At 41.6% G+C, this 11702-nt stretch overlaps 4 protein-coding genes across 4 annotated transcripts; 3 read left to right on the top strand and 1 right to left on the bottom strand.

The window, feature by feature from the left end:
- Positions 1-19: 19 nt before the first annotated feature.
- Positions 20-379, top strand: BATDEDRAFT_93036 (uncharacterized protein; the record flags this gene model as incomplete). The annotated part of the gene is made up of 2 exons (XM_006683212.1): positions 20-255; positions 349-379. 2 exons carry the CDS (start codon positions 20-22, stop codon positions 377-379), a joined length of 267 nt encoding a protein of 88 aa, XP_006683275.1.
- A 1681-nt stretch (positions 380-2060) lies between these two features.
- Positions 2061-2279, top strand: BATDEDRAFT_93037 (uncharacterized protein; the record flags this gene model as incomplete). The annotated part of the gene is made up of 1 exon (XM_006683211.1): positions 2061-2279. The coding sequence occupies one exon, from the start codon at positions 2061-2063 to the stop codon at positions 2277-2279; it is 219 nt and encodes a 72-aa protein (XP_006683274.1).
- A 2860-nt stretch (positions 2280-5139) lies between these two features.
- Positions 5140-9035, bottom strand: BATDEDRAFT_28820 (uncharacterized protein; the record flags this gene model as incomplete). The annotated part of the gene is made up of 10 exons (XM_006683209.1): positions 5140-5244; positions 5311-5352; positions 5988-6032; positions 6429-6478; positions 6745-6866; positions 7090-7154; positions 7490-7615; positions 7762-7992; positions 8097-8201; positions 8988-9035. The coding sequence occupies 10 exons, from the start codon at positions 9033-9035 to the stop codon at positions 5140-5142; spliced, it is 939 nt and encodes a 312-aa protein (XP_006683272.1).
- Positions 9036-9305: 270 nt separating this feature from the next.
- BATDEDRAFT_28819 (uncharacterized protein) lies at positions 9306-11376 on the top strand (the record flags this gene model as incomplete). The annotated part of the gene is made up of 7 exons (XM_006683210.1): positions 9306-9429; positions 9725-9800; positions 9851-9921; positions 10096-10130; positions 10248-10439; positions 11033-11101; positions 11260-11376. 7 exons carry the CDS (start codon positions 9306-9308, stop codon positions 11374-11376), a joined length of 684 nt encoding a protein of 227 aa, XP_006683273.1.
- Between the last annotated feature and the right edge of the window lie 326 nt (positions 11377-11702).

Here is an 11702-nt window from a genome sequence, read left to right as displayed (position 1 = left end):
GAGCCCTATGCTGTGTGACATGGATAAGAGTTCGATAAATATTCCCATCTCGGCTCCCCTCGATGAAAATCTTCATCTCAACAGCTCATCGCGGTCCACTGCGTGTCCGCCCTCGACACTTCGTTGGAGCTTCGCTCTTCGTTCGCTGCGCTCACTCATTCACAAACCTCCACGTGTCTCCGGGTCCGTCGCCGCTGGGCTAGGACTTGCCCGAGAAGAGCCGGACACGTCATTCTTGGCATACTTATATTCTAAGTAATAATAATAGGATAGCTTAAATTTTGGTATGCCGGGCATATCGTGTTTAGCTAATGATAATATTATATTAATTTAATAATTATTATTTAGCAGGCCGAGCACATCGTATCAAGCTTGGTAGTAATTTCTGTTATTCTAATTAGATAATTCAATTTCTGGTATGCCTCGTCCATCGTCTTTAATCTAGCTAGAATAATATTAATTATATAAGGCCGTAGGCCTAATGGGCACGTCATTTAAGCATACTCATAATAAAGGTAATAAATTATTACTAACTAAAGTTTGGGTATGCCGGGTCCATCGGTTTAAGTTAGCTAGAATTCTTTTATAATATAAAGGCCATAGGCCTGACAGCAAAGCGATTAATGCATGGCTCATCATCTTTAGCTTTATCATTATTCTGTTATATTAATTGTAATACTAAGTATGGTACGCGGGGTCCATCGTATTTAAGCTAGTGATTATTTAATTATCTAATATAAGGCCCGAGGCCTAACAACAATATAATTCATACTGGACACATCATATGAACCCTTATGATATTTAATCTAATATTAATTTGATAACTATTTTCTAGTATGCTGAACATATCATATTTAGTATAATGATATCTAATTAAGATATATCATAATATATCATGTACACCAGGCTCTACATATTTGGCTAAACACTGATTTAATATAATATAGGGCCTCCGGCCCAATAACAACACAACTAATGCCGGGCCCATCGTGTTTAAGCTAACTAAAATTTATTTTAATAATCTAAGGCCTCCGGCCTAATAGCAAACTCAACTTTAGCCCCGCCCATCATGTTTAGCTTTCTAATATTTAATTTATTTAATAAGCTCATCGCAGTTAAACTGTTCTCGATACTTTAGCTGAAGCTTCTCATTGGATTTCGTCCCTCATCCAATTTATAACCTTCACTCGTATCTCCGAATCCGTCGCCGATAGGCTAGGACTCTCCAACCACACACAAATTTGACATTACTCATCGTATTTAACTATTCAGTCTTAATGTTAACTATCTTAAAGACCGAAGGTCGCAACAGATCTATTCATCTGATGAATTTAGATTAGGCTGATTGGTATTAATAATAATTTCATTTGGATAGCAACGAATAGTTGTACCTAGCAGGTTGATTTGGGCCCTACGATTATTAAGCTCTATGAATGGAGTAAGGCTCAAACTAGCTTGCTTCCAGCGAACAAAAATTAATATAATGAAATTGGAAATCCGGGCCCGGTAATGAGTTTTTGGTTCTTCGCACCCCCCGCTCACTATGACGGGTTATTATACATTTGGGGTGAGCATCCTTAAACCCGAGGGGGATCCCAAAGGTCATGATTGCCGTAGGTGAACCGGGAGGTCCTCCACTTGGAGGGGTCGGGTACTCGACTTTTCGAATCGGCTTGATAATTTATTCTTGGGATCTTATCACTGATTACTTAAGTATATAAGGAATTATTCGAGAGGGGCTTATTCTACCTGGAATGGGCAAGGTATTTACCGGATGGAGGGGCCTCTACCCTTCAAGGGTTTATACTCCTCTCATCAGGGTGGATCCAAAGGAGGGCCTTCGGGTTGGGCTCAGAATCACTTGGGTGGGTGGCCTAAGGCCTTCAGGTCTTCACCAGAGGAAGGCTTCCAACTTGAGGGGTTGGATATCCCTCACCTCAGGGAATAATAAATTCTTCGTGGGCAACCCATTACCCTTTAGTGGTAAACCATCCACCCGGGAGGAGGCCTCTACCCTTTGGGGGTTTGATATCCTTCAGCTCAACTAGATCCTGAATACCATGCGCGAAGCTCATTCTTTTATGGGTAGTGACTTGGAGGCATGGGATACCCGATATATCTCACCCACTAGATGGCCCTCAGGCCTTCATGTACTATCCAAGAGGCTTCCGGTAGAGCTCTCACTCTTTGAGGGGGATCCAAAGGTCATTAATACTGTAGGCGTTTCAAGGGTACCTTTGGGATCTCCAAAAAAACAAAGTCAATTGATAATATTCTAGCCTAGGTAGATGATCCGGGTGATGAAATGGTTACTACTCAAATCTAGGGGTCCACCTTTCTCGGTGGGGGGGTGTGTAGGAGATCTAATAGGAAATAACGCACCAGCTTCCGATAGCACGACTTTGTTATGACTTAAACCTAATCAAGAAAACGAATAAATCGAGATCTCTATCATGTTTTGACAGGCGATTTGTACAATCTCAAGATAAAATTCATCAATCGATAGTAAAGATTGATTACTAGCAATTCCTCCTTCAAATTAACAAATTACAGTTAATTATCAGAACAAGATAAGGATAATATTAAATTAAACTTATCAATGTAATAAATGTATAGCCCTAGATATAGATCATGAGTACTTAAAGTAAGTAATCCAGAAGAAAGGATTATATTAGTCAATTAAATTATTGCTAAAGAAACTTACAATAGCCATGCAATACTAAGAATCAAGGTAAGATGTATAGAGTATTATCTAATTAAACCACATATTCCACTGCTGTTGTTAAGACCCGTCAAATCAATTCCATTTCAATGTTGCCAAAATACTAAGGAGGTATAAAGTTATTCACTTTCAATTGAGGGTATAGATTAATCAGGTATCTAATCTGGTTTATTGACTATACTTTAGTAATCTAATGTCAATCTATTAATAATTTAATGTTATCACATGTTTTTCCAATTGATTTTATAAAATTCCATCTTTAAATCAATTATTCATTAAATTTCTTAAAGATTCTAGTTGTATAAGAAACCATCTATTTACTTTTAAACCTATTTATTATCAATTACACTATTCTATCTGTTTTACCGCGGCTGCTGGCACAGAAATTCTCCAGAATAAACTATCTTTGAAATCTTGAGGATTCCTTTCTAGTAATTATCTAAATCATTCTAATAGATAAAAATCATTAACTGAGTCAAATAGAAATTCATTGCTCAATATTTTTCACTGCTGCCTATGGGGATTGTTTTTTAGCAATCCTGTGACTTTCGTTAAGGATTATGGGCATGATAGCTTTCTATTTCTATCATTTACCTAAACCTATGGATCTCATATCTTTCTCTTTATTTAATTAAAAGGTAATAAGATCCTTTTCTCACCCTCTTATATTAGATATATAAATATCTTTTTATTAACATGTGTTACTTAATGATTTGTGTCCTTTGTTAGCTATGATCATACATATTTATTTTCTTTTGTTATTTACTACTGAATACACTATGATAATTCTTTATCAAGAAGGCCAGAAGGAATTTAGTGAGCTTCCCGACTGAATCAAGTCTTAACTTAAATATCACCTTCCATCTAAAAACTCATGATAATCATAATACTTAATTCATATTAAGATTTTAGCCATAAGCCTCTAAAAATGGAAAGTGAACCAAGGTGAGACGGAGGGGAGAGGTTCAGTCCAGACCTAAGGTCCAGTCAGATACTTCCCCAACCTTGCCATAGGCGAAATGGGCCTAAGCCAATTCTTCAATTCACGATTTACATTATATGTTTTTACTCGGTACTTTTTTTATTTTCATTCATTATCTAATTGTGACAATCCAAAGGTGTGAGGGGCCGGGCATCTAGCCCTTCAATCCAATAGGTCTAAACTTAGGATATAGACTTTCTATATAGAATTGAGAATTGAGAATTTCTATTGAGTATTTAAATCTTGGGGGGGGGTCTGATTAAACTAGAATAAAGATAATACAATTCATTAATATATTCCCGTAGGTCAATAGTGTAATAATATAAAATTAGGAGAGGTGTAATAGAATAAAAGTAATAGACCAAATAATAGCCGGGCATAGACTTAATGACCTGTGGGATCCATAAAAAGATGAGGGATACAAAACCCTAAAGGTAGAAGCCTCCCTCTGGTGGATGGCTAACCACCCCAGGGGTTATGGGCCTCTGCCAAAGAACCTACGGCATGAATGAGGGCCTGAGGGCCATCTACCTCCGGTATAGCTAGAGCCGGGTAAGGTGTATGACCCTCCCTCCAAGAAATAGAATTAAACCTGAAGAGGTATATGAAGAACCTACGGCATGAATAATCCTACTGGAAGAAATTCATTCGCCTGCAGTGGCGTGGCAATAGGCGGAGCTTGGTACTGAAATGAAAAGAATTCATACTCCACCCTGAATACCCCTATGCGGATAAAGGAAGTAAACTCCTCCTAAAGAAGAGATTAATAAATAATATTCGTGATCAATTAGCTAAGTAGATCCTAGAATTAGAATTCATTACGAGAAAGATACCCAAGTCGTGACGCCCCCCATTGGGGTGGTCTTCCCAAGATCCTTAAGTTGAAGTATAAATAGTATCACTTCCCCGTCGCAGTCGGGTGAGCACACGGACTTTATGGCAATACGGTAAGCCAGACTTAAAGTTTATCGAAGAATCAGGGTGGTGATCATCCCAAATCAGGCGATTACCCGTAAATCCATCATCAGGAGATCGATGGTTTATTTGAGACCTACCAATCAATATTCATTCGCCTGCAGTGGCGTAGCAATGGTTGGCATTTCCAATCGCTCGGTACGAGGGGGTGACCACCAGACCTTCGGGTTACGTTATCGAAGCACCTACGGCATGAGCTTCGCGGGATGAAGGCCTTCGGGCCATCCCGTAGAACAAGATAATCAAATATCAGGTAATGGGTAACCAAACCCATCAAGATGGAGGGACCTCCCTGGTGGTTCATTAATCTCCTTGAGCTTGGGGTGCCGATTCCGAACGGTCCATTATCTTAATTCAATTTAGGAATACCCATCCAAATCGCCTATGGCAATGAGCTACGCGGCCTGGTGGCCTGATGATCATCCACCAAGGAGTTAAGGTGACACTTATGAAGAAATCCTTATCCTCTAAGAGGTAGATAAGCCGAGACCCTCCAGGTAGATGCCCCACCTCCCTGCGGGATCCACGAAAGTATTGGGGGGACCGATTCCGAACGGTTAATTATCTAAATTGAATTTAGGGAGGCCAAGACGCTCAAGGTAGATGCCCCTCCGAATCGCCTACGGCTCACCACCCTCCTGCGGGATCTAGTACCTAAAGGTAAATGCTCATCCTGAAGAAACCATAGTTAAGTAAATAGATCCAATACCTAGTAATGGGCAACCAAACCCCTCAAGGTAAATGCCGATACCCTGTAATTAATTGTCCACCCCGGGTGGCGGGAGGCGGCCTCCCTCCAGTGAATACCTGAAGGCCTTAGGCCACCCACTCAAGAGATTGTGAGCCCTTCCCGAATCGCCTACTAATTCTTGACCTGCGGGATCCACCCAGGTATAGGGAGTATACACCCCTCAAGGTTGAGGTCTCCCCACCGGTAAATACCTGAAGGCCTTAGGCCACCCATTAAAGAGGTATTGAGCCCCTCTCGAATCACCTATGGCATGGATGGAGGCCTGAGGGCCATCTAGTAGATACAAGGATTCATATCCCTTATGAGTTTAGGTAGCCGATTCCAAAAACCGAGTACCCAATCCCTCAAGGTGGAGGTCCTCCCTGAATCGCCTACGGCATGTGCTGGAGTGCCCGAAGGCCCACCCCTCGGGGCTACACCCTTTCATTTCAAGCTAGCAAGCAAATTATTATACATTCAGTTACTTCTTAGGGGATGCTTATTATAAGTCAGGAGATCCATTGACCCACGGGTATCACCCCATCGTTGAAGGGTGTATGTTGTGTATAAACACTTACCCCATGATCTTCGTCCTGGCCCACCACCATCTGATTTGGTCTGGTCTAATCATCACCGAAGGTTTCACAACCATTCTTAGAGGTCATAATTTCCATTTTATCCCACAGGTACTGATCCTTTCTAAAGGCTAAAGGATTAGCCCTTAAGTATATCTATCTTTGGGGGGGGATCCACCCTCCAAGAGATAAATTTAATTATTAGTTGTATCGAATAGAGCATTCCGTTTATCATGACATTCTGGATTCAATTTAGAATCTCGAAAGAAGTCGATGCCCAAAGGTCATAGCCTATTTTGTCCCCCTGAATCAAATACCGGAAGTCGCCCCTCGAAACCTTTAGGTTTTCCTCAAAGGTCAGTCAGAATCTCTTCACTCCCTGTCGTGCTCATTCACCTGCTCGGGCTAGTAAGTCCCTAGCTCTTAGTTAATAATAAATCCTACCTCTAAATAGTCGGTGTAGAATAGCTTATGGGTGGTAGCGACCCGCCTCCCTGCGGGTTATATTAAGTGATTATATATTGCTATTCAGTTAACCAAGTAAGAGTTAATATTAAATTCCGAGGTAAAGAGATATCAGTATATAATAAAAGATTAAGTGAAGGAGAGGCGATCTACGGATTGGCCTTCAGCAAAGAAAATAAACCTAAACTTGTGGTGTCGCGGTAGCGAGCTCAACCCTAGCGATTTATTTCCGATGATCAGTTGCGCAATTACCAATGAATTTACTGGTAGGTACCCCAACCAAAAGTGTACCCACCATTGATTTTAGTCTGAGTCGAAGACCCAAAGGTCTCTAATCTTGCAATCTCTTTAATTTTGGTTTGGGTGGGACCCCGAACCTTTTTCAAGGAGGTAATAATTATACCTGAAGGGCTATTACTAAAAGGGTATCAATAAGACCGAATACGACAAGTGTATAGTAGGTGATCCTATGTATCCCAAAGGTCATTTTATAAATCCCTACACCTCCAATTAGTAAGGAGATGAATTAGATTGAATTAAATAGAAGAGATAGATTAGGATATACGGGTATTGCTTAAGCCGAAATTTAGGAAGTGAAACCCTGAATCAGGTTCCGAAAGGTTCTAAATTGAAGGTATACATTGAGGGAGATATGGAGAGCTGCGCTCTCCAGATAGTACGATATGTTACCTGATTATTTAGGTTCTTGAGGGAATTCATAACAATTGTTTAGTCTATCATGGCTTCACCCTGACCTTCGGACACCAAGGGCAATGAAATGGTTAACTAAGATAATATGAAATGGCATCCATACCACAACTCAAGACCTCTGGGATAGGTGCGCGAGTTTCAAACCGCCCCCACTCACTGGTAAAGACCGTGTCGACTTGGATTCTAGGGGGTAACCCCAATTAACCGGATCCTTGGCGTAATATCAAAGGGACATCTGGCCCATAGACCTGAAGGTTAAGAGGATATTTTCAATCGTCAGAGACATAAAGTTAAAATCAATCCCAAATTAAGTGGTGGGTACCCATTACCATAATAGGATGAGTGTCCCTACATAGATTAGGTCGTGTTGAGTCTCCCGTAGGTCTATCGCGGAGCCCACACAATCCCCGAACCCAAGCCATGTAACTCATCCCGTGAGAGTGTCCACACTGGACCTACTGAATTAGGATTAGGCGAAATGGCCATCAGGCCCTCAGAACAGTGAATGGGGGTCTTCTGTGAAGCGTATCCGGAAGTGGTGTGAGGGGATCATGAGCCCCAGCTATCGTAGGGTTGAGTGTGCGAGTAGGAATACTCTAACTATATAAAGCCCGTGGGATTGGTGGCCTCTATCCATTGTACTGGATGGACCTGCTTTAGCTAAAGAATACATAGTCTCCAACAATAAATTGGTCATATCATTAAATGGGGCTCCGCCCCCCCTAATTTGACCAGGTGTGCGAGTAGAATTATCTGTCTCAGACTCAAACCCGTGGGATTGGTGGACCCAATGGAAGGTGCTGGGCGATCGAAATCCATGAGGTGGATCACTCTATACGTTGTTTCCAACGATTCAATTCCAAATAGGTATACGATTATGCCGTAGGCGAATCCCAGAGGTCACTTCTAATTTGCCCTGCAGAGTGAATAGTCTACCAGAAAAGGACTGCGGAATTTAGAAGATGAGGCAGACACCCCCCATCCCGAAGGTGTGAAGATCAGGATCCCAAAGGGGGGTGGTGAGCCACATTTGTCTTTTGGCTAACAGTGTTAAACCAATATCAGCTCCCCATTTCTTAGAGTCATTTTATAAATTCAGTAGAGAACCACCCATTAATTTTAACTTTAGCTATTCTTCGCCTTGGATCTTATCAGTCGATTAGATTTTTGATAAAGCAATTGCTCGCCACTTCTTATTTCATCTTCTGGACATCTTGATGGAATACCGTGTATTAGAAATTAAGAAAGGTTTAGAATCTGAGAGAATAAACGATTACCCCTTTCGTAGAACAGCTAGTGTTGACTAAACCCCAAAGGAGGGTGGTGAGCGATTGACTTTCTCGATTGAGGAGTAAGGATAATCGACAATAATGAGATTTTACTTTAATTCACCACCAATTAATTATATGATCTCCGTGGTTGGCGTTCCGATTTAATAACTTTCTGTTTATCTTATTATAGAAGAATATGGGGCTCCGCCCACTCTGGTAGGGTCGAAGACCTAATTTCTACGAGAGTCATACCCATTGATTGACCTTAGAGGTGGTACAATCTCTTCATTAATTTTATGATTTGCGGGATCTACATTTCATTCACCTGATTTAGTTTACAGATTACTGAAATGGTGTAGACTAGATCCTTGAAATTAGATAATCAGATGTCCATTCACAATCTCGATCTGCGGATGTCCTTCACAATATCTATTTTTAGATCTTTAGATTTAAATTAATAAGATTTACCCTCTCTCGAAATAGTTTAAGGTTATGTCTGACCTCAGGGGTGGTTGAATTCTACAAATCTTTCACTATCAATCCATTGAAATCGCACCCGTAGGCCGCCAATTGAGTAGAGGGCTTTGCCCCAGTTTCCAATCATGAAAACCAGAGATCCTGTTCGTGGATCACCTCCTTCCATCCAATTAAACCTGTTTGGGATAGTCTATCTCTTTTGGCAAGTCCTAGCGTAGCGGTCTTCCCCCCGGACGAGATGCCCACGGCGATACTTTAGCTGCGATATCCGTAGGTCCACCCATCCCGTATGTCAATATGATGGGTCCCACCCTCCAACTTATCTAGTATACATTCGAATAGGTAGACGGAGTCTGGTATCCGGGAATTTACCACTAGAATTGTCACTTTGGGAGAAATGACTCCCACATTGGTGGGGGGCGACGACCCCCCCCTCACTGGTCATGGATTCGACATTCGAGAGATATTTGGGTCTAGTGGTGGGGTACCTGGTCTTCCATTAGGTTTCTCTTTATTTGTGGGTATTCTCTCTATACCTGATTTAGATAAAGTAGTAATAATCTCTATATGATATGAGGACCGCCTACTAAATATTAATTGGATTGGGGGTGTGACACACATTTAATTTTAAGTATTCATAATAGACAGGCATGATCCTTTTAGGAGTACACCGTGGAATCTCCTGGGGGACTTGATGGCTAATTTCTAATTGGTTATGATTATTATCCTATTTAATCTCTTCATAAGGTACTCGTAAGAGTCTCCACTGTAGACAATTATATCTAATTAATTAATATGAAAATAAATGACCTTTAGGACTGGTCGGAACTCAATCCGAAGGCCTGAGGGCCCTCCCATCTGAAATGATAAAGAGATCCCGATCCGAAGGAGGGTGGGAGCCACCATGATTCCATGAAATAGATAATGAATGATTATTATAAGTAAAAAGTACCGAGTAAGGGCTAGTAAGAAGAAATTGGTCCCACACCAACTTTGGGCCTGGTGGGCCGATTGTACCTAGATAAATTTGAATAACTCAAGACTTTCTTAGATAATTCTTTGCTTTACCTTGAGGGACACTTAGCTTACTACTGTAATAAGACCCACCCGGGGTTTACCTACCGGACTATCTCCCACGAATTTCTTTTGGATCTGCCTGACTAATTTCCTTTTGTATTTCGACTTAGACCTACCAGCACACGTATCTTTACTCTGCCACCGTGTAGGTATTTGGTCCACCGATTACATCTAAACGAGCCCGAAGGTCAACCATTGAAATCTATATATAAGGAAGATAAATAATTTTATTTATTAGAATTGGGTTCCGGACCCCCAATAGGATCTCGAGGGTATTCTCAACGGAATTGACCGTGACTGTAATTCAGAAGATTACTTTAAAGATATCCAACGAGTGCTCACCACGAGATTCGCCTACAGCAATTCCAATCCTGTAGATCAGGGTGTAGTGTTTACACTTAATATGGGCGAGGGCCCCAGTCCAGCGCTCAACTCATTCGCTACCTATTCATTCGTGAGGGGCCCACCACCAATTTTATTTAGTCGACCCCTTTTGGCTTTATCTTTGAAGTATCTGTATGGGGTCCCCCTGACCTGCGGGATCTACTAGAGTCCCCCCGGAGGTTCTGTCCCTCCTGGTGAGGTCCGCCACCCTTTAACTTTGGACTCCCGTCTTAGGGGAATTCCACCATCACCCCCCTCACACCTCCTCATCTATGAATCGAGTTTTGGTTTGAAGTTACTGCATGAATATTTAGCCCGACTCTACCAAGGTGGGGTTTACCCTTCATCTTGGGTTGGGCAACGGAGGGTTTGGAGTTCTACTTCCAATTCGGAGTGGCTTCTCGTGGATCTCCCCACCTTCGATTGGGTGTCACCCTCCAACTCGAGTCTTTGTCTGGTAATTATATTTTATCTACAAGATTGTAATAGAGGATTGAAAATCATAAGAGGGCCTGAGGGCCAACGAATTCGTTGTGGTCTTTTGGGCTAATTCATCGTCCCATATTCTGGGGAGTCCGGCCCGAGTTCCCGTTTGGCACGGATACCTCCACTTTAGGCTGGCTTCACCGGTGGCTCCTCTTTATACTTATAACATATAATTAGGAATATCGCGATGAATCCGTAGTGGTCCCCGTGGGTGACCTTCAGGCTTTTCCACTTCAATTGGATCCGGTAAACAGGTGGTTGACCTTCGGGATTTGGTCCCAACAACAATCACCCGAAGGCAATTTGGAGTAGGGACGATTCGCCAGTTCACAATTCTTTGCAATAGTTATACCCTTGGGTAGGACGTTCGCCTTTTCGGTTTGATCTGGCTGGTATCTCTTTAGGTGTCCATTTTAATTCACCTATTCACCAAATCTTTGGGTGGACTTAGGGCCATCCGGGGGGACCCCAGTGGACAAGATCCGGAATTAAAGCTCCCTCCTCGGCTCCGAGACCCTTAATATCAAATGCCTCCTAGATAAAACCCGAGCCTCTGAGGTCCAACCCGGGTGGAAGAGGTCTGTTGTCAACTCCAAATCGATTAATGGGTACCCCGGATCAGTAAAATGAGAATAACGATTAGTTAGTACAGGTAGTTGATAGCTCATACTGCAAATTAAACTATTTCTCAATAATTTATAAATTCATACAATCTACTAATTAAAAATAAGTTATTCCTATCAAGGATCAGTTCACCAATAATATATCCGAGTACATTAAAATTATTAGCAAGAGATAATTAATTAAGCGTAGCAAGAGGGATACATTTCTATTATTGATAATTCAA

The sequence above is a fragment of the Batrachochytrium dendrobatidis genome, assembly GCF_000203795.2.
Source record: "Batrachochytrium dendrobatidis JAM81 unplaced genomic scaffold BATDEscaffold_49, whole genome shotgun sequence".
Classification (NCBI taxonomy): domain Eukaryota; kingdom Fungi; phylum Chytridiomycota; class Chytridiomycetes; order Rhizophydiales; genus Batrachochytrium; species Batrachochytrium dendrobatidis.
The sequence above is the reverse complement of the archived record's forward strand: the minus strand, read 5'-3'. Positions and strand labels throughout refer to the sequence as shown.